This window comes from Solanum dulcamara, chromosome 10 (assembly GCF_947179165.1).
Source record: "Solanum dulcamara chromosome 10, daSolDulc1.2, whole genome shotgun sequence".
In the NCBI taxonomy this organism is placed as follows: domain Eukaryota; kingdom Viridiplantae; phylum Streptophyta; class Magnoliopsida; order Solanales; family Solanaceae; genus Solanum; species Solanum dulcamara.
In genome coordinates this window covers 63,689,917-63,714,984 of record NC_077246.1, presented here as the reverse complement: position 1 = coordinate 63,714,984, position 25,068 = coordinate 63,689,917, and the positions used below count along the sequence as shown (strand labels likewise).

General features: G+C 34.6%; 2 protein-coding genes across 2 annotated transcripts; both read left to right on the top strand.

Moving 5' to 3' along the window:
• The first annotated feature begins 1,500 nt into the window (after positions 1–1,500).
• Positions 1,501–16,049, top strand: LOC129869989 (ubiquitin receptor RAD23c-like). The gene is made up of 12 exons (XM_055944544.1): positions 1,501–1,660; positions 5,172–5,333; positions 6,381–6,434; positions 10,783–10,853; positions 11,631–11,720; positions 11,811–11,988; positions 14,646–14,798; positions 14,895–14,963; positions 15,055–15,102; positions 15,209–15,318; positions 15,401–15,482; positions 15,583–16,049. The coding sequence occupies exons 1-12, from the start codon at positions 1,595–1,597 to the stop codon at positions 15,697–15,699; spliced, it is 1,200 nt and encodes a 399-aa protein (XP_055800519.1). The 5' UTR covers positions 1,501–1,594; the 3' UTR covers positions 15,700–16,049.
• Positions 16,050–20,364: 4,315 nt separating this feature from the next.
• On the top strand, positions 20,365–24,810 carry LOC129871389 (uncharacterized). Its single transcript, XM_055946296.1, has 5 exons — positions 20,365–20,846; positions 22,594–22,687; positions 23,615–23,652; positions 23,729–23,864; positions 24,309–24,810. The coding sequence occupies exons 1-5, from the start codon at positions 20,493–20,495 to the stop codon at positions 24,722–24,724; spliced, it is 1,038 nt and encodes a 345-aa protein (XP_055802271.1). The 5' UTR covers positions 20,365–20,492; the 3' UTR covers positions 24,725–24,810.
• Positions 24,811–25,068: the final 258 nt, after the last annotated feature.

The window sequence follows — 25,068 nt, the reverse complement described above, 5'->3', positions numbered from 1 at the left end:
TATACACTAATTTTGATAGAGAAGAAAAAAGATAAAATAATTAAAGTAAATACATTAATTGCTAATCCTTAATTTATTAGAATTGGGAGTGCATTAATTGTCTTGAATTAAATAATTATTTAATTATGTATATAAAATAAATTATTATTTGCGTATAATTAACATTGCTATTTAATATTTAATTGTTTCAATATAATATAAGACAAGATAAACTATAGTTATTTATATTAAATATATATTGATGTTTGCTATATTGTGTAATTTTTTCATAAATATATGGTCTCATTAATATTATAAATTAATAATTCTTTTAAAGTACAAATATATCTAAGACAATTTAGTGAAATATGATTCTGTTGTCTTTTATATTTTATTAAAATTTAAATCTAGTTGAAACTTATCTCTAATTTTTCTTATTACATTCAAAAGTTTTGGTGTTGGCACGACTGCAAATCTTTTTAAGTGCATGTGGAATAATTTCTTTTATGCTCACATAATGCTTTAAGTATTTGATTTGTCATTATTACATTTGTTACACCTTTTAAATGGAAGCCATTTTTGGATATGGTTTCAAGAAATTTCCTATGTTGCTTATATAATTTATTCTCTCACCATTATACATTGAGTACTTTTAGTAAAAATACAATGAATAATATTTGATTATTAAGAAATAATGAATATTATGTATAATGAATTTATTTTTACAATGAAGCATTGAATTCTTGAATTTATTTTACAATGAATCATTTAACAAAAAAATATATTAAAATGAATCATATACATAAATTGTACTTTAAGTATAATAAATTTATTTTTTATATGAATTCAATAAATATGATACATAATTTAGTAAAACACAATGATTTTTATATATTCATTGTACTTTATATATAATAAATTTATTTTTATGGGAATTCAATAAATATGATACATAAATTAGTAAGATACAATGATTTTGTTATAATTAAAATTAACCTTTATTGAATCTCAAATCACTTTTTAAATTAATAAATATTAATTTATCGATTAAATAATACATCTACAAATACTAATATTTCATGGTACCACCTATATTAATTTAGTGAGAATTTATAATACTATAATTTTATAAAATTATTAATTTTTAAGGGCATGTTTGGTACAAAAAATAAAAAATAACTAATTTTAAAATTAATTTATTTCATGTTTGATTAGAATATAATTACAAAATAACTTATTCTAAAATTAATTATTTTTAGAATAAAATTGATATAATGAACGAAACGTATTATGAGATAAATATCATATAAATTGTTAAACCCCCGCCGTATCACAAAAATCTAGCTGGCTGATCCAACCTAATCCCAACCTTTCTCCTTCACCTTTTACCACACGCGCCATCTAAACTACTGAACTCACCATCGCGTGTCTTACCCGCATTTATCATACGCGTGTAACTCTGAAACTCCGACTCCTTATTAGTGTTATTTTAGATTTAAATATACAAAAGGCCTTTACTCTTTTAATCGTTTACTTGCACCTTACGGTCCTTTCTACATTATTCTTCCTTCTCCGTCTCCGGCGATCAAACTTTTCCGGTGACGGAAAAACAGATATGAAGATTTTCGTGAAAACACTCAAAGGCTCTCACTTTGAAATAGAAGTCAAACCTGAAGATACGGTCCGTTTTTTCAACTCTTTATTTGAATATATATGAGCTGATGATATCATCGATGTTTTTTCGAATTCACTTTGTTTTATCATTTTTGTTCAAAATTGAGGTGTACTTTGTGATGCATAGATGTGACTGTCAGTAATGACTGATTCAGTCGGTTTGTGCTCTAATTTGTTGATTAGATTCCAACTTAGGAGATGTTGAGGTTTGAATTGAAGCGGTTTTCGTTTTGATTTGAATTTTGAGGGGTTTCAGATTTTGTGTCTGATTGGGCATAAATTGTGGATTCTTTTAAGTGTTTTGAGATTGTGCTATAGTGTTGGTGTTGTTGCCTTGGTTATTTGTTTCTTAAAGGAGGCTGTTTTTTTTGTTGGATGGTGCATCCATGGAAGTTTAAAGTACTTTCTCTGTTGATGTACTCTTGGAAACACTTCCTGTCTGAGCTTGGGCTGCTTGCCAAGGTATAGACAGTTAAAAGCCTGGATAATCGAAGAGGGTGCAATAAGATAAAGGAAAATAGTTAAATTAATAATCTCTTGAATACTAAATATTAGAGAGGACGGCTGCAGAGGGTCCATGTAGGGGACTGCAGTTAGTTTGGGATTGAAGTGTGGTTGGGTTGAGTTGATATACTTTGATGAATCCTCGAAACTGTGTAGAACAGAGTGGATGGATATCTTACTTAAAAAAAGAAAAGAATAGAATAGGTGGATATAGAATATTGATATAGCTGACTCCAATTGGTTTGGAATTAAGTTGTTGAGTTGGTGTACTCTTGGAAACCAATGACTGACATGGAAGGGATGGTTTTATCTGTGGGGAGAAACTAAGTTTTGGCTTTTGCTAATATGGTTGAAATTGGGTGACATTCGGATGAAGTTGTGAAGTTGGAACTGTTTTTGCTAATAGGGTTGAAGTTGCATGAGATCCTTTTGTAGTTTAGAAATTGGAAAAATTTGGAAAACTAGCCTTCATTAGATTTTGTTATGAGTTTGACTAGTTTCTCACTTTTTAATTTGGTGGAGAAATATCGGTATATATTCAGTATTGTCTAGTTTTTGACCTTTAGCTATTAGTTCAGAAACTTATATGTAGTTCATGGTTGTCCCCTTTTCTGTCTGTTGGCTTTATTGATTATTTGAAACACTAGGTGGGTTCTTCCCATTGCCTTGGATAGAGTTACTTGGTTCTTGTGCTGGTGGGAGGTAGGTACTCCGTGGAATTAATCAAGGTGTGCACTAGTGTCATCAAAGGCGAAAAGCACAAAAAAACTCTAAGGTCCATTGGGGTTTTAAGTGCAGAGCACAAATAAAGTGTGGGCTTTAATGAAAAAAGGCGTAAAGGGAGAAAAAGATACAAATATATATGTTTTGTCCAAGACCAATCATTATAAACATGAATGACAAATATATGACTTAGAAATTGAAAAAAAAGTATGATAAAGTGAAACATCAATTGTTTAGTATCACTTCTTCAAAAGAGGCTCATTGGCAAGGAAAAGTTTGCCTTAGAACCTTGATGATCACACTGAAGCGCACAAAGCGAGGCGAAGCGCTCAACACGTTTTGAGCCTCGCTTCAGGGCTTAAGCGCGCCTTTGACAACATTGGTGGGGACAAGCTAAGCCTAGACACCATGACTAACAGAAAAAAGAAAGAAGGCAAAACAGAAGCACTTTTGTGGCAATATATACAAAGAGAGCATTCGTTAGAATTGATCCTTTTTGGGTAGTTCTTATCCTTCGTGAAGTTGTGAGATGGTCATGACTTGCTTCCATCATCGTAACCCAATGACACTGGTTTTTAAAACTTGATAATGAAACCACAACATCTGTATAATCTGTCAAATATCTGTAGAGCAGAAATAACGCAAGTACGATAAACGTCAAAAAACAAACCAATACCCACAAATTAAGTCAAGGAGTATCTAAAGGATTTTGTGTGAAGTCTGGGACACAGCTTGAAAATAGAGCTTAAGAAGTCACTACTACAAATAGATGTAGTTGGCTCACCTCTGCTGGAACTCAGTGAATGCCACAAACAAGATCAGACTGGACCTGCATAAGTGCTAGTAGGATCTGTATAGTGGAGACTGGAGTAAATGGTGAGCCACAAGAACCAATAAGATCATTGACCTAGTGTAAGACATCGATAAGCATAAACATCATCCAACTCATGCACACTAGGGCCTTGTAGTGAAACATCTAGACCAACTCATGGGCCCTCGTAGGTAGGGCTACTAGACCAGAAAGTATAAGCCCTCGTCGATAGCTAGACGCTAGTCCAAACATAGGCCCTCACAGATTTTCTGCTCGACCAATCAATCACGATATGTATACCAACATAGCAACATCAAGCACCTATGAGGTGCAAATCATCATCATTTGATTCATAACAGTTCTTCAACTTCCAATTTGTCTGAAACAACCTTGAGCTTCTCGGGTCTCAACCCGGACCATGCCAACAAATGTTAAATAGCTACAAAAAATTATATACATTCTCAAAACACAACTTGCAATGAAGCTTCACTTTTTTTGTCTAAAAAAAAACACAACTTGGAATGCAAATACTCAATACGAGAGGTTGGGTTGTTACAGTTGCTCAGCTTCTCAGTTATATATTGATGAGTGTGGTTACCCTTTTTTCCAACAAACAAAAAGAAAAAGGATAAAGAAAGAGTAGGTGAGGGAAAGAAAAAAGTTGCTGTTTACAAATGAGAGTTCTGATAGTTGGTGTAAAACTGGAGCTGTCAGCCATAGTTGCTCTTAATGCCCAATCAAAACTAAGGGGTTTGGACAAATTCTTAGGCTCAACATAAAAGTGTTCTCAATAATCAAGTGCGATTAGCAGGATACGTTTCGATATATAGATTCAGCAAGTAGGTAACAATTTACAAGTTTGTATGCAACTATGAGGCCCGCCAATGAGGTAGATAATTGAATCAAAAGGTATGATAACAAAAGCAGAATGAGCAAATAAGCACAACTATTCAAGGCTTTGACATTTCAGAGATCATACAATTGCCTGGCTTTGGCATATGATCCTCAAGTATATTTGGTCTCACTTATGTTATTAAAAGCCATTATTTGGTAACTTAATCAATGTACCTTTGTATAGCGAGTTGTTACAATTTCAATGGTGAACTCATGCGCTTCAGAGAAGTGTGTTCATCAACTGATGACGAACAAAGTGATCTGAACCAATCGTCCATTCTTTGTATCTCTACTTTTAGGGTAGGATTAGATTAACATTGACAATGTTATATATTGGATGCAGTAATTAGTTATTTTAATTCCAAGTTGATTTTATAGCACTAAATTCATATACATGTGGTACTTTCTAATTTAATAAACCGTGTACTTCATATCTCGCTTTTCTTCAAGACTCATGGACCTAGCTACTTTTTTGCATTTTTTACTTTTAGCATCCCTGGATGCACTCTCTCGACCAAACTTTTGGACAAAGATGTTAGCTGGGTTGAACTTATCATTCAAGGCTTGAATTTTCTGTATTTTTTAGGTTGCCGATGTGAAGAAGAACATAGAAACAGTTCAGGGTTCAGATGTTTATCCTGCTGCCCAGCAGATGCTTATCCACCAGGGGAAGGTACTTAAAGATGGGACAACACTAGAAGAAAATAAAGTTGCTGAAAACAACTTTATAGTAATCATGCTAACGAAGGTAAATATAAATCTTTTTCTTTTTTCTTCTAATTTTCAGTGCTATTGTATAGTTAACTGCGTGAACATAGACATCATGTTGGATCTAAGTTTTACACCATGTACAGGGGTTTTCTTGGGGATAGAGCGGGATAAAAGAATCTATTCACACCAATTCTTCTATTTTTTGTAACAGAAAAAATACGGACTTGTCATTGAGCATTTGATGTAGTTTCAATATGCATGTATATATGTTTATTATTTTTTCTTTTTGAAGGTCTGATGTAAAGATTCCTCTACCTAACTCTTTCAACTCTATTGTTAGAATAGCTACCCTCAAGCCTCTGCACCTTTCCTTGATTTTTCTGAACCTTTGTTTTTAAAAAGTGGATTTGGTTCAGGATTGCCCATTTATGTTAATTCCATGTGTATTAATTAATACTCCCTCTATCCCATTTTATATTACTCACTTTCCTTTTTAGTCAGTTCCAAAAAGAATGACACATTTCTATATTAAGTAATATTTTAACTTTAAAATGCGTACTTTACTCTTAATGAAATGATTTATAGTCACACAAACATCTATCACTTATTTTGGACCACACATTTCAAAAGTATTTCTTTCTTTCTTAAACTTCCTGCCAAGTCAAACTAACTCATATAAAATGGGATGGAGGGAGTAGCTAATACTAATGTATTTGGAGGATGAGTTGTGGCATCTGTCAAATAGTGTTGTTTTATAAACCATGATATGTTTAAGTTGTTTGTTTGTTGGATTAATATAATGTATTGTGCATATAAGGGCACACAAATGGGTTCATAAAGGTCTTGAGTGATGGTAATTGCTGCACATACTAAAATTATGAAAAACAGCGCATACCTACCCTCTTTTGGATTCATACCTGTAAACATGGCCATGTGTCGCGATTTTTTAAATAAATGTCTCATAGGTATATACCTATCAAAACTTAGCGAATAAGGTTGTGATATTCAGAGGACTTTGATACTATATTTGTTTTTATTTATATTTGTAACTTTCGTTTCTTATCTTTGTTGCATGGAATTTTAGAGTAAGAGCTCATCTGGAGAAGGTTCAGCAGCGTCAACTGCAGCAACAGCTAAGGTTTGCAGTGTGATAGCATTTTCGTTGTTCAATTGAATTAGTTGGTCTTGCATTTGTCCTGGTTCTTTATCCAAGGTTGGTAAAGATCAAATCTAACACTTTGGGATCATAATGATAAGAGGAAGGGACAAAATCTGGATTAGTTCCATACTATGAGGAGCTGAGTATTTAATCCCCAAAAGACACTGCACACTGGAAAAGCTCACTCTCCTAAATTTTTCTTTTGATATGTTTTCTCAGAGACATTCTCCTACCATGGTATGCTTGATGTTTCGCTATCAAGGTCTTATGTATAATAGATGTGGATTACTGGATTGCCGAACTAGGATTGACTATTGAGTAAATCATCATGTGTTCTTACTTTTGAACTAGGTTAAAATTTTGCACAGGAACAAAACAATACATTTCTAGTAAGTGTACTGGCACATATAACTTGTTTTGCTTTTCCCTTGGGGAGTGGGTGGGGAGGTTTGTCCTCACTAGTTCTGTGATTTAATATCTGGTGCATTTTCCTGATATTTGATTACTGACTAATTATGCATGTGCTGCATGTGGTCATAGTTTGTGACAGTAAACAGACCTACCTGTACAGATCCTACTTTTGTCAGTGTGGTAGTGACGATTTGGTGGTAATGCTTTGTTAGTGTGAAGCCTTCCATGTGAGATTTTGGCTGTTATGCCTATAGAAGCTTATATATTCACTCAGGTGTAGACTATGTACAGATCACTGCAGGAAGTTATTTCTTCTCAAAATGAATGTGATTGTAGTCCTTACTGCTTGGGATTTAATTTTCTTAGTTTTATTGTGAAAATTAGTTCTAGTAGTTTCGTAGTTTTATTGTGAATATTAGTTCTATTAGTGGTTCTTGGTGAGTTACTTGAATATTTAGAGATTATGTTTGTAAGTTTTGACGGTTGTAATTTAGAAAAAGAAAAAGGGATCTCCATATGGTGTTCGTTGACCTTGAAAAGACTTATGACAAAGTTCCGAGGGATGTTCTCTGTAGGTGTCTGGAGGCTAAAGGTGTCTCGATGGTGTATATTAGGGCGATAAAGGACATGTATGCTGTAGCCAAGACTCGGGTTAGGACGGTGGGAGGTGACAAAGCATTTTCCTGTTGAGATGAGATTATATCAAGGATCCATGTTGAATCCTTTTTTTTTGCCTTGGTGATGGATGAGTTGACGTGGTCTATTCAGGAGGAGGTTTCATGGTGTATGCTATTTGCGGACCACATAGTTCTGATTGATGAAACTCGAGATGGAGTTAACGATAGATTGGAGGTTTGGAGACAAATGCTAGAGTCCATAGGGTTTAGATTGAGCAGGACCAAAACAAAATACTTGTAGTGCAAATTCAGTGTTGTGATGGAGGAAGAGGGCATGGAAGTGAGGCTTGCCACTCAACCTATCCCCAAGATAGAAAGCTTTAAATATTTTGGATCCATCATCCAGAGTAGTGGGGACTATCGATGATGATGTCACCGCATTGGGGCAACGTGGATGAAATGGAGGCTTGCCTCTGGAGTCCTGTATGATAAGAAAGTACCACCTAAATTTAAAGGTAAGTTCTACAAAACGGTGGTTAAACCAACATTGTTATATGGAGTGGAGTGTTGGCTAGTAAATAACTCTCATGTTCAAAAGATGCATGTGGGAGATGAGGATGCTGAGATGGATGTGTGGACACACTAGAAGTGATAAGATCAGGAATGAGGTTATTCGGGGAGAAGGTGGAAGTGGCATCTGTTGCAGACAAGATGAGAGAAGCGAGCCTGAGATGGTTTGGGCATGTGCAGAGGAGGGGTGTCGACACCCCAGTTAGAGGTGCGAGCAGTTGGATTTAGGGATTATGCGGAGGGGTAGGGGTAGATCGAAAAAGTATTGGAGAGAGGTGATTAGACATGATATGGTGCTACTCCATATCACCGAGGACATGACCTTACATAGAAAAGAGTGAAGGTCGCGGATTAAGGTAGAAGGCTAGTAGGGAGTGGTGTCTGGCCGTGTGTTGGTTTAGGGTGGTGTAGGTCTAGGCGTGCCTTTTTAGTTATGTTGTTACTGCCTTTGATTATCACATTAATCACATTGCTTTGCTATCATTATTGCTCTTGTTCTGTAAAATTTGCATCGCTTTTCGTTTTTTGTGCCATTATGATATATATAGTGTTTTTTCCTTTTACTTGGGACTGTGACTTTTGAGCCGGGGGTCTTTCGGAAACAACCTCTCTATCTCTATGAGGTAGTGGTAATGTCTGCGTACATCTTACCCTCTCCAAACCCCACTTGTGGGATTTCACTGGGTATGTTGTTATAAAGCTGGTGACGTTCAGTATGATGACACTTGGTTCGTATGTGATTAGGGTCTTGCTTGTGTGTTTGGAGTGAAAGGAAATTCTTTTGGAAAATATTCTCCTGAAGATAAGTAAGTTTTGAAAAATATATTTTTGGAACTAACAACAACATGAAATAAAAGGGGGGAATGAATTAAAAGAGACTTTTGAGAGTGTAAATAAAAAAAATAGGACACAAGTCTTGAAAATGAAGTAAAAGGTACTCTTCTTTAATTAGTGATAATGACACATATTTTAAGAACCCACAAGTTTTTTTAATTTACAAAAGACTCCCTCTCTTTTTTCCCCCGCCCCTCATTCACCCCTTAGCCCCATCCTCCCCTCCTCCACGTCATCATCACCTCCAAACAACTAGCAAATGTTTAAACATTTATCTAAAAAACTAACAAATGTTTTCATATCTCGACGTGAATTAAAAGAGACTTTTGAGAGTGTAAATAAAAAAAATAGGACACAAGTCTTGAAAATGAAGTAAAAGGTACTCTTCTTTAATTAGTGATAATGACACATATTTTAAGAACCCACAAGTTTTTTTAATTTACAAAAGACTCCCTCTCTTTTTCCCCCCGCCCCTCATCCACCCCTTAGCCCCATCCTCCCCTCCTCCACGTCATCATCACCTCCAAACAACTAGCAAATGTTTAAACATTTATCTAAAAAACTAACAAATGTTTTCATATCTCGATTTCCAAAACAATTAGTAAATATTTTCATATTTCTCCAAACAACTAGCTGATATTTAAAATATTCTCATTGTTTTAATTAAAGAATCATAAAAAACACTTAAACAACTTAGGGTTGTTTAAATATCTTCTGTTTGTTTGAACTAAACAACTTTTGATTGTTTAAACAATTTTTGGTTGTTTAAACAACTTTTGGTTGTTTAAACAACTTCTGTTGTTTAAACAAAACAATTTAGGGTTGTTTAAACAACATCTCTTGGTTGCTTGAACAACTCCTGTTTATATAAACAACATATCCTCTCCTCTCTTCTCTTCTCTTTTCATTAATTTTTTTTAATAATTTTCACAATCAAATCGGAGTGAAAGAATTGGGGAAAAGAAAAGAGAAGAGAAGAGAGGAGAGGAGAACAGAGAAAATCGAATAAAGGAGAAAGAATTGAGGAAAAGAAAAGAGAAGAGAAGAGAGGAGAGGAGAACAGAGAAAGAGGAAGAAATGCATTTAGAATATGGAGAAAATGGATGGAATTTTGGGTTTTGTTAAAAGTTTTTGATCTTAGTCCACATTCTATTCATTGTAGTAATCCCTATGTTTCAATCTAAGTGTCTCCGATCGGCTAGGCGCGAGACCTCTATTTTATCAAAATTAATAAAATTGATTTGGCACTACATTTTAAAGAAAAATAGGGGAAACTTTTGAATCTTGTAAAGACCACACGATTTGTGTAATGTACCAAAATGCCCTTTGAATCTTGTAGTTTAAACAAGCAATGTAGAATGTTGGAATTAGAGAGATTCCAAATAGAGAAAGAAGTTTTCTTTGTTAAACAAGTGCTTAAATTGAAGCGGAGGGAGTACATAGATTTCGACATAACTTGTGTGGGTATTATTTATGAGGAAAACAAAACTAGTACCCAAATGTTGTATAAAATAACGCTCGATTTAATGTAAGGATTAAATCCCTTCAAACCCCCGACCAAATATCACCTTAATAATTAACATTATGTGAGTGAAAAGTGGTTTCTCCTTTATTTGCAATGGCTGAGCAATTCGACTATTCAGGTTTTATATGTCAGAAATGAGTTCAATTCTATAAGTACGAAAGGATACTTTGACTTTGATCAGCAAGATGAATCTAGCCCATTCTGGGTTGTGGTGAATGTCGACATCATTGTCAAAAATGTTTTCAAGAATAGTTTGATCTTCAAGGAAGTGTGAAAGGGCCTTCTGCATGTGCCCATGCGCTTACTATAATGCTGTTACTGCTCTAACAAGTTCACTTCAGTTAAAATGATATTTGATTTGGACTTGTAGACACCACAGTCAAGTACCACTACACCTAGTTCAACTCCTGCATCTACAGCTGCTCAAGTCCCAGTTGCATCGTGAGTTTTCCTTCTTCAATATCATATTTTGTCAAACATTTTTTCTACTTCTGCATCATTTATATTTGGCCATGCAATTTGGGGGTTTTCCCTACTATTCCGGTTAACAGTAACTTCGTGATGTTTAAATTGGTCCATTGGGATATAATTGCTGATGAGCTTTAGGCATCCAGGTCTTGTGGAATCACACTGGTATATGTATGTTTGAAGAATGAAGACCCAGAACAATGTTTGTGATTAAACATGATGAGAAGTTCATATGCCCCTCTTAAATTTTTGAAATATTATTTGTGAAAATTACTCCCTTGATGATTAGTCGGGCATCAATTTTAAGAAAGACTTTTGAGACATATTAAAATTACCGTTGGCACTTGTCTTAGACATGCTATGATGTTTTTGTGGATATATGAGCATATCATTATTGTAATAGGAAGTATATAAAGTGAAAGAGATTCTTAAATATAGGCAGGTATTTATATGCCAAAAAATATAGGTTGGTGTTATTCTTCTTGGAACAAACTAAAAGGGGTGGGTGTCATATAAAATGAATCTGAGGGAATAATAAATAAATAAATAAAAATATGAAGGATGTCTGAGTTTAGGTTTAACATTTGGAAATAGTATTTGTTTCAAATCATTTTTTTTGTGGCTAGTGCCTTACATTTTAATTGACTCTTCATTAACCCTTTTTTGTATTGTTTTATCTCTCCATTAACCTTTATGGGAATAGTGAAAACATTTCATACTCCTCACTTGCGATTGCTTGCTATTTTTCAGGCCTGCAGCAGCTGCCTCCCCAGCGCCAGCCCCTGCCCCAGCCCCGGCCCCAGCCCCAGCCCCAGCCCCAGCTCCTGCATCAACTGTTGTGTAAGTATATTCTTCAAGAAACACATTCTCCTTGCCCTTTCTGCTAAATTGCAAGAGACCTTTTACGCAAATGATCTATTTATATGCCAGGCCGGGATCTGATGTCTATGGCCAAGCTGCTTCAAGCTTGGTTGCTGGTAACAACCTTGATGGAGCAATTCAGCAGATTCTTGACATGGGTGGTGGAACGTGGGATAGGGAGACAGTTGTTCGAGCCCTACGGGCAGCTTTTAACAATCCCGAGAGGGCTGTTGAATACTTATACTCTGTAAGTTTGTTAGTCCTTATTGACGTACTAGTCTTTTGTCAATTTTTCTTTTTATTTTTACTAAGATGGAATTTTTTGGTTATAATTCAATGACAGAATAATCAAAGGACAATTTTATCCAATGTAAAATTTATTTTAAAAGGCGAAAGACATTTTGTTAAGGCGTTGTGCTTTAAATATAATGTAGATTATGTGCATTTATGGCTTGGGGATCACTGTTCGCTTGCCATCTTTGGACCCGTTCTTTCCTAAGCTACTTGTGTGTCCAGATACAGAACATGAATGTATTCCGATTGCTTTCCTAGTCAAGTTAGAAGGATTTCTTGCCCTTTAGATACTATAATATTGCTCAGACTCTCATCTAATTACCAAAATTCAAATAGTGTTCAAGATGTATTACTAGAATCAGTGGCGGACCCAGAAATTTTATGAAGGGGGTTCAAAAAAAATTAAACACGCTAATCAGAAAAAAAATGTGCTTATTCGGATTCGAACCCGCGAGCTGAGACAAGCTAAGGCGAAATATTGAACCCCATTTGCCACTGAGCTAGTCCTTTGGCTTATGCTCAGGGAGTTCAATGTTAAATATATACATATAAATTAAAAATTTTATCTTATATATACAGTGTAATTTTTTAACGAAGGGGGTTCGGATGAACCCCTTCAACTACACGTGGGTCCGCCCCTGACTAGAATCTACCACCTTTTTAATTGTACAGTGATACATGATTTGAGCTACTGTTTGGAGTTCAACTAAATGAACGTTTGTCCTCCCTTGTTAGCAATTTTAGCTTTAATACGGTTCACGTAGTGGGGTAGGGTATCCAGCCGCAGCCAGAGATCCTGGTTTTGACTCATAGTACCCAACAGTAGAATATGCTTACCTGCTTAGTCCAAATCTCCAAGAAAAAGAATCTGGCTTGCACCTTAGACATAAACAAAGGCCTCTTCTCAACACTTTATTCTTTTGGATTTAGTACAATATACCAAAATGACGAGGCAGCCACTCAAAACCATCAAACCCCTCTTATATATATTAAATAAAAAAGCAATAGACCCCCTCAGCTTCTGTCTCTGTTCCACAAGCACAGACGCTGTCCTCCCTGGCAGGTCCCTTTTTTTTAAAGCATGCATCCTTTTGCCTCTGTATCTTGGGTCCATAATCCAGAGTAATGGGGATATCGACGATGATGTCACACATTGCATTAGGGCGCCATGGATGAAATGGAGGCTGGCTTCTAGAGTTTTGTGTGGAAGGTACCACCTAGACTTAAAAGGTAAGTTCTCCAGAATGGTGGTTAGACTGTCCTTGTTGTAGGGGGTGGAGTGTTGGTCAGTCAAGCACTAACATGTTCAAAAGATGCATGTTGTGGAGATGAGGATGTTGAGATGGATGTGTGGGCATTTGAGAGGCGATAAGATTATGAATGAGGTTGTCCGGGAGAAGGTGGGAGTGGCCTTTGTGGCGGAAAAGATGAGGGAAGCGAGATTTAGATGGTTTGGGCATGTACAGAGGAGGTGCAGTGACGCGCCCCAGTGAGGAGGTGCGAGAGGCTGGTTGATGGGGATTCGCGGAGGGATAGAATTAAGTTGAAAAAGTATTGGGGAGAGGTAATTAGACAAGATATGGCGCAACGTCATATTATCGAGGACATGACTCTAGATAGGAAGGAGTGGAGGTTGCCGATTAGGGTAGAGGAATAGGGTGGAGGGTGTCTTGACTTGCGAAGGTTTAGGCTTGTTAGTGTCTATCGTAGTAGTAGTTGTACCTTTGTAGTTCTTGTCATATGTTGTTATTGTGTATGATTATCATTATTTTACTGTTGTTTGTCTTTTTTGGTGTAGACTTTGCACTGTTTTTCTTATTAATGACTATGCTTTTTGCATTGTTTTCCTTTTATTTTACTTGGTTTGATGTACTTGAGCCGAGGGTCTTTCGGAAATAGATAGAGAGGTAGTGGTAAGGTCTGTGTACACTATACCCTCCCCAGACCCTACATAGTGGGATTTCATTGAGTTTTTTTTTGTTGTTGCATCCTTTTGCTCTCCACGCCTTTTTACTAAATCCCCTTTCCTTCCCAACCAAAAGAATGTAAAAGCCACTTTTCCCTTCCGAGCTCTGGTTCCTTCATCCTCTCTCTCTTCTCGGTTCCCCAACCTCCCCTCTCTGGATCAGCGAGTTGCTGATGCTAAATCTTCTTTCCCTCTCCCATTATCTGATTTCTGAAAGTTATTTCTGTCGGACTGGTGATGTATGGATGCTGGTGCCATGATGGCTTTTACCATTTTTGGGGGTGATGGTATTTTTGAACTTGGGCATTATATGTGGGAAAATGGACCACAGGTTGTCTGCTGATCTGTCTTTTACCGTGCATTCTTGCATGATCACTCATGTGGAGTTAGTCTGACCACCACCTGGGGCGTACTGACAACCAATTAGCTGGTGCGTACTGTCTGAAAATGATGGTAGAGAGGTAGTTGTGTATCTTGTAGTCATATTTGATTTTTTGATTTAATTTGCTGTAGTTCCTGTTTTGCGGCTAATTTTGTTTGCATCAAACCATTAATATATGGGGGAAGGCTTTAAGCTTTGCTCGAATACCTCGTCTTACTGGTTATATCTATTGCTGATCAAGTTTTTAAATTCTACTTAACAGGGTATCCCTGAGGCGGCAGAGGTCCCTCCTGTTGGCGGAAGTCCACCAAGCGTGCAGGCAGGTAATCAACCGTCTCAGCCTCAACCTGCAGCACAACCAGCACCTGTTCCTGCAGGCGGACCGAATGCAGATCCTTTGAATCTCTTTCCTCAGGTAGACAGTTTAATTCTTATTTTTATTCTTCTTCTTTCAAGGGGAGGGGTGGGGCGAATTATTTCAGGGTAAGCTTTTGACTGCTTGTTCACGCAGGGTCTTCCCAGTGTGGGATCTAATACTGCTGGTGCGAACACCTTAGACTTTCTAAGGAACAGTCAGCAGGTATGTGTGAGACTACCTGCATTTTCCTTCCTTTATTTCATTCTGTAAAGTCCATTAGAGTGAAGTTCATCTTAATTATTGTCATCCTCAGTTCCAAGCTTTACGGGCAATGGTTCAGGCCAATCCACAAATTTTGCAGGTTTCACTCCTTACAGAAATAATCTGTCTTTTGAGTTTCTCTTTGGTTTGGACTACCTGTAAAAAAATTGTGTAGGTTCTCTTTTCATTCTTTGCATTGTTGGCAGCCCATGCTTCAGGAGCTAGGCAAGCAGAATCCCCACCTAATGAGGCTTATACAGGAGCACCACGCTGATTTTCTTCGCCTTATCAATGAGCCTGTTGAAGGAGGAGAAGGGTATGCTCACTCTTCTACATTCAATGATTTTGATACAAGGTTATGTTTAGTACTAATTCGTGTTTCCCTATTTTGATATCAGAAACAACGTATTGGGCCAGCTTGCAGCAGCAATGCCACAGGCTATATCGGTAACACCCGAAGAGCGTGAAGCCATAGAACGTGTAAGTGATCGCTGACATGATGCTGGTGTATTTTTGTATCTATATGCTTCATTCCTTTATTTGAGGACTGGTTTGTATTGCTTTCCCCTCTTTTTTGCAGCTCGAGCAAATGGGCTTTGATCATGACCTTGTACTGGAGGTTTTCTTTGCCTGCAACAAAAATGAGGAGCTCGCTGCTAACTACCTCTTAGATCACATGCACGAGTTTGAAGAGTGAAATGGGGGTTGGATGGCTCTTTTGTGTAGCTTCCCTTGCCTCCCTCTCTTGGCCCTACTGCAAACATCAGCTCCATATATGGTGTGGGTTCTTCGCTATTCGAGTGCTGGAGATTGGTGAACTGGAAAAGCATAACTAGTTATCCTGTTTTTTCTCTTCTCCCAGTGTCTCCTTGGACCCCATTAGGATTGTCTTTATACATAGTCTGTCAATTCCTCCCCCTTCTACCCCCAACCCATTTAAAAAAAAAAAATCTTCCCTTTGTTGAAACTGGACTGTTTGACCCAGGGAAAACCTTTTAATGTGGACAGTCAGAAGCTATTGGTATTTGCATGCATTTCCATTTTCAATTTTGAGGCTTTCTGTTTTTTTTTACTTGATGACTCACCATCTCCTCTTTCATATCTGTGTGGCTGTGGGGATGATTGATGAACAAAAAAAGAATATGGGTAAATTTGATGTAGCCCAACATAGTGCTAGAGTGGAGCTAATATTTGAGATCCAGATCCATCTCGTGATTATGGCGCTAGGTTGTCTTGTACTTGTTGATGCTCAAAAAAGAGGAACGTTAAGTCTTGTACTTGTGAAGGTGACCCTCTATATCCTTATATATGTCAAGAATAATACCCAATTCAATGAGGGGCTCTGGGGTTGCCCACTGAGGTTCAAACGATGTTACAATAGTAAAAGAACTATACATCTCCAACACATCTCCTTCAATGATTTTCCAACGGCTTGATTTCTTGTGTGGATCAATGGCTTCGTAAATTTCTTTTGTCCAGCTGTAATCCTTAAAATAAAATAATACAAGAGATGTTACCCTTAGTATAGCAAAAGTAATATTTCATGGATTTCTTTTTCTTGCAAAATTAAAGAGTTTTTAGTATTTGATTTGGTGGAATGATATACCACCTAAAGCATACACTTATAAATATTAATAAGTATATTAACAAATCATAAGAATATTTTAATTTGACAAACCTTTTACGTAGTTAGATATTAGTAAATAACGTCTTAGCGTTAGTTGGAGCAAATAAAATAAATTTTCAAGTCAAGGTAATTTTAATTAAGAAATTACTTCCTCTACAAGTGAAAGAAGTTATTTTCCTTTGTTGAAGAAGAAGGCTTTCCTTGAAATATATATGGTAATCAAACCCCATTAAATAAATTTTTTATGATGATCATTTTTGTGAAAAATAACTTTTATACTATCACATGCAAGTAAATCATATTGAGAGGAGGGGGAGGGTGTAGGAAAATGTGTGTTACCCTCGTTGTAATTCCAGCTAACAATCGAACCAATCTTTATGATTTCACCTTCATGAATTTCAAACTGATTGATAACACGACTTATAGTGGGTACATGATGCGTATTGGTGTGAAGAATATCATGAATCGAGTGTCCTCCACACTTAACCTCCATTGAAGCAATCAACTTACCTTTCAAACCCATATTTTCTTCTTCTCAAAATAGCAATTATAAGTTGTGAAAAGAAAGTGGTGAGACAATGTTTAGAACTTTATAAGTTGTGAAAAGAAAGTGGTGAGACAATGTTTAGAACTTGTAGTCTTTATATAGATTACAATTAGATGTGAGAAGCTAACTAGTAGAAAACATTATCCACCACGTATCTATATCACATATTACTAACAGTGTTAATTCACATGAGATAATATCTCAGATGGTCATTTAATTATAGATTTTTTTCTTAGATAGTCACTTAATTTTGATTTTTAATTCAAAAGTCACTCAACTATGAGTTTTGTTTCTCAGAAAGTCACTCAATTTTGATTACTAACTCAAAAGTCACTCAATTATGAGTGTTTTACTCATAGTCACTCAACATATACAAAGTTGAGCGACTTTTAAGTTAAAAATCAAAGTTGAGTGGCTTTCTGAGAAAATAATTCATAATTGAGTAATTTTTGAGTTAAAAACCAAAGTTGAGTGACTTTCTGAGCAAAAAATTCACAGTTGAATGGTCATCTAATTCACATATATATAATTGAATTTTAGTTAGTTATGAATTTGTCTTTTACAATAAAATTTTGTGTACTGATCATGGAAATAAAAGACGATGAAAATACGTTTACAACTAATAAGGTATAGTGAAAATGTATATTTTTTCACCTGAAACTAGTAATGAATAGTATTTATACACTTAAAATTTTATGTCTATCTCCTTAATTAATGCATTATTCATTCTCCGAGTGGAATAATTATTCCCGAGTCGTTTGATATAATGTATAAAAATAATGCTAAATAGATTGTATTAGTAGTGTTTGTATTGGTTATGATTGCATTAATTATATATAGATTATTTCTTATTTATTATTTGATTTGATGTATTAAAAATAGCATGCATTGCATAAAAATATTTATTAAACTTGTAGGATTTGGCTCACCTCAAGAACCAAATTTCTCCATTTTCTCGATCTTGAAATTTTAACACGTGATCAGATTTATTTGATTGACACATGTTATTTTTGAACTAAACACTCAATTAATTGATTTTTTTTTTTAAAGATTTGGCTCACCTACATATAAAGAAAAACTATTTTCTTAGAAAATATTTTTTTTTAAAAAAATAAGTAGATTTCTTACTTATTTTCTTGTATTTATTCTATAAACAATAAATATTATTCTAAAAATATTAATATATTATCTAAAAATAATAATATGGAAGGTGGGGAAGGATTGAGGCTACGAGTCTTGAGGTGAAGATGAGATGTTTTAAGTAGTTTATTTATCTATAGAAAATATTTTTTAAAAAAATTAACAAATTAAATATGAAAAAACAAAAAATATTTTCTTCCATATTCAACTTTCGTGTTCAAAAGCTATTTTAATTAACTTTTTGCTAACATACACAAACACGGCTATTTTAATTAATTTTTGAAGCCATGGATTTGCTCGTGAGAACTTGAAAAAAAATAGAGTTAAAAATCTAACTAAATTGCCACGCGTTATCTTTTAAGTGGCCACTCAATTAATTAATTTTTTAAAATATCTCTCCATTTTTCCCGTACATAAATATCTAGTAGATCAAATAGTTTTAACCATGGTAAAATATTCTCTCTGTCGGAAGAATTACAGAGAAATTCTGAGACCATCTCCAATTCAGACTAAATTTTAGGCCAAATATTATATTTAGTGTAAAATTTGGGGTAAAATTACTCTGATCCACACTAAATTTTATACCAAATTTGGTGTGTGAATAGTGTTACATCAAATTTGGTGTAACACTATTCATCACATCAATTGTACTTTTTGAATATTTTATTAATTTTTAATTAAATATTATATAAATTGTATGTTTTAATTAAATTTTTTATTATTTTTAAGTAATATTTTCATAATATTAATTTTAGATTAAAAATTTAATTATTTATAAATTATTTTCCTATACTTGAATTTTTTTAAAATTAATTTATTTTAATTCTACAATAAATTTTAATTGGATATAAGTACAATTAACCTTCATAAAAATTAAATAGGAAAAAATATAAATAGGTGGACAAATAATATAATGTACTTTAGAATTATCAAAAATAATAAACATTCAACAAACTAGTAATTATTTATTTAATTATATTTCGATAATGATTTCACTTTTATTTGTGTTATCCATTATTATGTATAATATGTAATATTTGCTAGCAATTTATATTATTTAAAAAATTATGGCATAAAATATTCTTTTCTAATCTCAACCCTGTATTATCATTTCCTGTTATTAAACTGTTTAAATTAGTAAATTAGAAAAGTTTTATAAACTAAAAAACAGAAACTTTATTTAAGAAAATATTCGAGATAACAAAATTTATTATGTGTCCTTAAAAAATTTAATTTCCTCATCGTATTTAGGGTGATGAATCACTTCCTTCCGCAACTAAATAAATAAATCTGTCGCATGAATAGTGGTACCTCAAACACCACCGACAACTTCACTGACTAATCGCATAAAGATTTTATTTTTATTTGTTAAAAAATATGCATAAGTAATTTAGAATTTGATGCAGTAAGAAACTGAGGGTAAATTTTCTATTTTACGGATGAAATTTTGAGTTAAAATTACGCTACAAGTACCTGTGAAGAAACAGATATGAGGCCGTCTGGATTGGCTTATAAGCTGTTTTCAGCTGTTTTTTGAGTGTTTGGCTGGTCAATTTAAAGTTATTTTGTGCTTAAAATAATATCCAATAAATAGTTGGATTTATTTGGATGAATTTATTTTAAACAGTTTATAAGTTGAAAATAGCTTATAAGTAAAAAAAATAAATTGATTTACACCTATTTTTTTTTTAACTTATAAGCACTTTTCAACTCATAAATTGACTAAAAATAGGTCAATCCAAAAACAGGCTCATGGTGTCCGGACAAACCTTGTCCTTTCTTATTTTAAATGGAGTTACATCTATTTAATGCCATTGTTTTATTTTATGTAATTCATTTTTTTAATTGACGTAATATACATGTATAATGAATGTATGTTAAATTTAGTTAAAAGAATAACTTTAATTGATTTGAGAAAATTCATCCAATTGAGAATATATATTGTTAAGTTTAATAACAATATGGATAAAATTAACTTTATAATATAATTAGAGAAAACTTTACTCATAAACGAAAATAGAAATATATTTTTGACCTTTTTTCCTAAATAACAAGTATTTCTCAAAATAATCAGTTTCCTCAGCATCCTCTAGAACGTAAAGTTTCATCTCACATCACTTATCGCCCATCCGGTCCAGAACTTGTTACAGAAGCCATTTTCCGGCGAACTTCGGAAATGTCGGCGGAAACTCTGCTATGCACAAAGACTTTCATATACGGACATCAATCTGTTATCCATGGCAGACAGGAGTATAATTCGTCATTTGGCCAGAATGCGAAATGGTCCGGGACAAGTGCACGGTTGGGGTTGAGGCCTAAAGTGAAGAGGAGTATGCAATTAGGAAGACATTGTCTTTGCGGTATAGGTCGCCGGAGACTGGTTTTTACCACTAGAGCTGACGGCGGCGGCAGCGGAGGAGTGGATTCAATTATTGAAAGGGATGATAAATTGAGGAAATTAACACAGTCTATACTGTGGACAGCAGAGGGCGTTTATGTGTTGTGGCTCTTTTTACTTCCCTATGCACCTGTACGTAATTCATCTCTTTCATTTCATATTACAGTATTCTCTCCGTTCCAAAATAGTTGTCATATTTAGCTTGTTCTCAAGAGTCGAATTGACTAATTTTTGGAACTGAATTAGATTGATTCTATCGAACGAAAACATAAATGTATCGTTTTCTATCGTTTTCAGTTGATAGCTATTTGCTTCAACTTTGGATGTGCATAAAACTTGTATAGAATTGATACATGTGTCCTACCTGACATCCTATGTGGCAATTTGCATACTACACGTGTGTCTACGTGTTCACTTTTATACAAGTTTAAGTGTCTGCTTGTTCACATTTAAACCAAGTTAAATGACACATTTATGTATTATGCCAAAACAGTTTATTGCTTCTTTTTTTTCTTCTTTGGCTTGACTACTTTGCTTGCTTATTTTAAATTTGATATTGTGAAAAAATTCATTTTAAAATATTTGTCAAATTTTATGTAGCTAGACTCTCAGAAAGCAAAAGTAACAAGTTTTTGGGTTAGAGGGAGTAGTGTATTACTCTTGGGAAGTGATCATTTGTTATTTATTTATTTACGATTTTCAGATTCTTCTAAAAAATAGTTTTAGTTAAAAAGACCGTAACTTCAAGTATTTTTAGGTAGTTTTCAAATATGTAAGTTTTATGTTAAGATTGAGGGATTCATACAAATGTAAACTGAAATTTATCTTTGGACTACTAATGAGTAATGATATGCTTCTCATTGATGTATAATTGTGTGTTTTATGGATGCGATTGTAGGAGCATCCAAATTAGCTCCTCTGATATATCTGATGGTGTAGGAGTAATCATTCTTTTGTTGGTGTTTTTACCATTCTGAAGCTAATTTGGCCTGTTCTATAGTGAAATTTTGCCATCAGGGTATATAAAAGCCAGCAGTTATTTGTTTCCAAGTTGCTCTTATCACCGGGTATAGGGAAGCTTTGTCCACCAAAAGGCTTAGGCTGTGAAAGAAGTTACAAAAATGTTTTTCATTCTCCGCTAGGATGTCTCCTATATTTTTCATTCCAACTTCGTTGCCTGTTGGGTCACACCCCTACAACTTGATTGGATGGTTGTTACCTATTGTATTGTATTGTTATATTAAATACAATATTTGTTTCATTTTTACTTGAATTTAACTGTATTGTATCGTTAAATTCATCCTTAAAGTTAAGTTCATCGCACGGCTTATATCTGTTAGATGTTTGGAAATTAACTTTACTCTTGCCATTTGCCAGAAAGTATTGAAAAGGAAAAGCAAGCTAGAGCCTAGAAAGATACTTGACTAAATGATTTACAAGCAAATTCTCGAATATGCAGAAAACCTTTTACACCATACTGTGGAGACTGATTTTCTTCATTTCTTGGCATCTCGATCTTGTTGTGCCTGCATTTCATACTATTTAAAATGTATCTCCTTTTCTGATAATTCTCAAACGACAGAATTGTGTAAAAATTCACAGTTTCTTCATGGTGAGGCCCATTGTGACTGCATGTTCTTTTGTTACTCATTTTTCAGAAACTTGCTATGGTTTTTCATTTTTCTACCAAATGACTGTGTTTCTCCTTTATAATTGATGATAGCATCACACGCAAGACATGTAAATTTAGTTCCTCCACCTCTCCCCATTTGCTGCTCATGAAAAGGGAGACATGAAATGTGTGGTTCATAAACTTCAATTTGCTGATACACCTCCACGAACTTCATGCTACTTGAAAATATTTTGATATATAATGCAGGGAGATCCTGTGTGGGCAATTAGTTCAGAAACAGTCAATGATCTGGTTGGTCTCTCCCTCAATTTCTTCTTCATCCTTCCTCTTCTGAATGCTGGTATGTTGAATTCTTTTTAGTTATACCAGATTAATTTTACGCAAAAATTTAACCTGCACTCTTTTATTGTCAGTGGATGCTAATTTCGTTGCTTCTTTTTAGCAATTGGTGGCATAAATTGGCACTCGTATCAATTAGCTTCATTCTTGAACATATACTCCTTCCGTTTCAATTTGTTTATCCTATTTTCCTTTTTAGTGTGATTCAAAAAGAATGCCTCTTTCCTTTTTTAACAACTTTTTAATTCCAACTTTCCACATGACATGTTTAAAACCACGAGATTAAAGAGTCTTTTGGTACATTTGACATATCTTTAATTTAAGACCACAGATTCAAAAGTCTTCTTTACTTTCTTAAACTCCGTCCAAGTCAAAATAGTACTCAAATGGAGGGAGTATTATTTTCTTTATACTTGCTGGTGAAATCTCTAACTCTGGTTAACTGCTCAACTTCCCTTTGGTTTAGTCATTAATAAACCTATTTTATCATCTACATTTCTCAATATTGAAACATATTAACCAGAAATGTTTGATTGTTAAACAATGACCGTGCCTTGGCCCTCCACCATAATTATTTGTTGTTTCAAAGTTCGACTTAATTGGGTGTTCTATTTCAACTTTTATATCTTTTTAATTTGTTTGCTTGTGCCATTCAAAATTTAATATGCATACGATTCTTTTTCTAGTCAAGACATGACTTCAAGGTCATCTTCTCTTGTTATAGAATTTACACAGTTCTCCATACACTGGCAATGTTGAATTTATCATTTTCCACTGCATATCAACTTGATCACTTGTTTTAGATGCATAAAATTTAGTAGATTAAGCAGTTACTTATATAAGTTCAGTTCAGAGGTTTCGTTTCAATTGTCCATCTGTCTCTTACCATAATTTTGATATTGAAACAACAAACCATTTGGCAGAGTAGGGGGAATCCACTTGATAGAGGCACCAGTGCTTCATCCAGTAAGTACTTTGTAAAGTACAAATTTCTTCATTGCTTGGATCTCATGTTGACATTCCGATCTGATTTTTATTCCAGATGTCTGAAGGACTGTTTAATTTTGTAATTGGCTGGACGGTCATGTATTCTCCTTTACTGTTCACTGATCGTATGAGAGGCAGATTCAAGGGATCACTAGATCTTCTATGGGGCTTTCAAATGTTCCTCACAAACAGTATGCACTTTTTTCTAGTCCTTTTTTTTATTATTGTGCAAGGTTGTGGATAAATATAGTGTCCTACATCCCGTTGGAACTCTGCAATGTGTCCACTGAAGAAAATAGGATGATAAATGGTATCTGTATAATATGATTTCCTGGTTATACTCGAATTGCTTCGATCAAAATTGCTCAGGAGCTAAAGTGAAAACTCTATCAGTGACTAGGAGCCTAGGCGATTAAGATGGCATGGCTATTAACTATTTGCATTCAGCTTTCTAGAATTTCTCTTAATCAAGAGCTTGATATTCTGACACTGATTTTTTTCCCCAATATTACTGGATTTTTCTCTTTGCTGATTTTGATTTTCTGTCCGCTTCAAATGTAAACTCCTTCCTTTTTGTGAATAAATCTTGGTTTGACAAGAGACTTCTTATTGACCTTTTTTGGAACTGGATGCAGCATTTTTAATTCCATACATGGCTATTCGGCTAAATAAGGTGGACTCGGAGTACCCTCCAAGAGCAACCTCGAAATTGGGTTCAGCCATAACTCGTGGTGCATCTATTGTTGGACTGGTTGGTGGAGCTGTCTGTTTGCTATCGATATTTTGGGCCTTTTATGGGAGAGAAAATGGTGATTTTGGAAGTATATCTGATAGGTGGGAGTTCTTGCTCAGCTATCTATCCTCTGAGAGACTTGCTTATGCCTTCATCTGGGATATTTGTCTCTACAGTATTTTCCAACCTTGGTTGATAGGAGATAACTTGCAAAACATCCAGAAAGATAAGGTTGGAATAGTGAGATATCTCAGATATGTTCCAGTTGTAGGCTTAGTTGTTTACTGCCTTTGTTTGGATCTTGAAGATGAATACTAGCTAGTATGTTTTGATGACTCAATTCATGTATTTAATACCTATAATTTTCATGTTCAGATGAATCCTCTCTTTGTTCTCACACCAAATTCCTCATCTCTTTTTCTTGTCTTTTTTAAATTTAGAGAAAATATTATACTTGGGTCAATTGACAAGTAAACATTCTCCAATTTTGAGAGTGACATTTAGACATTTGAACTTGATTTAAGTTGGCCCCGTAAACACGTTCATTCTACATGACATTTCACGTGAGTTCTTCTACCGGACCTCATGCACGTTAGAGCTCCAATTTGAGGTTCCTAACAATAAAAAAAGCTGGAAAATGACTATTATTCCTTAATGAGACC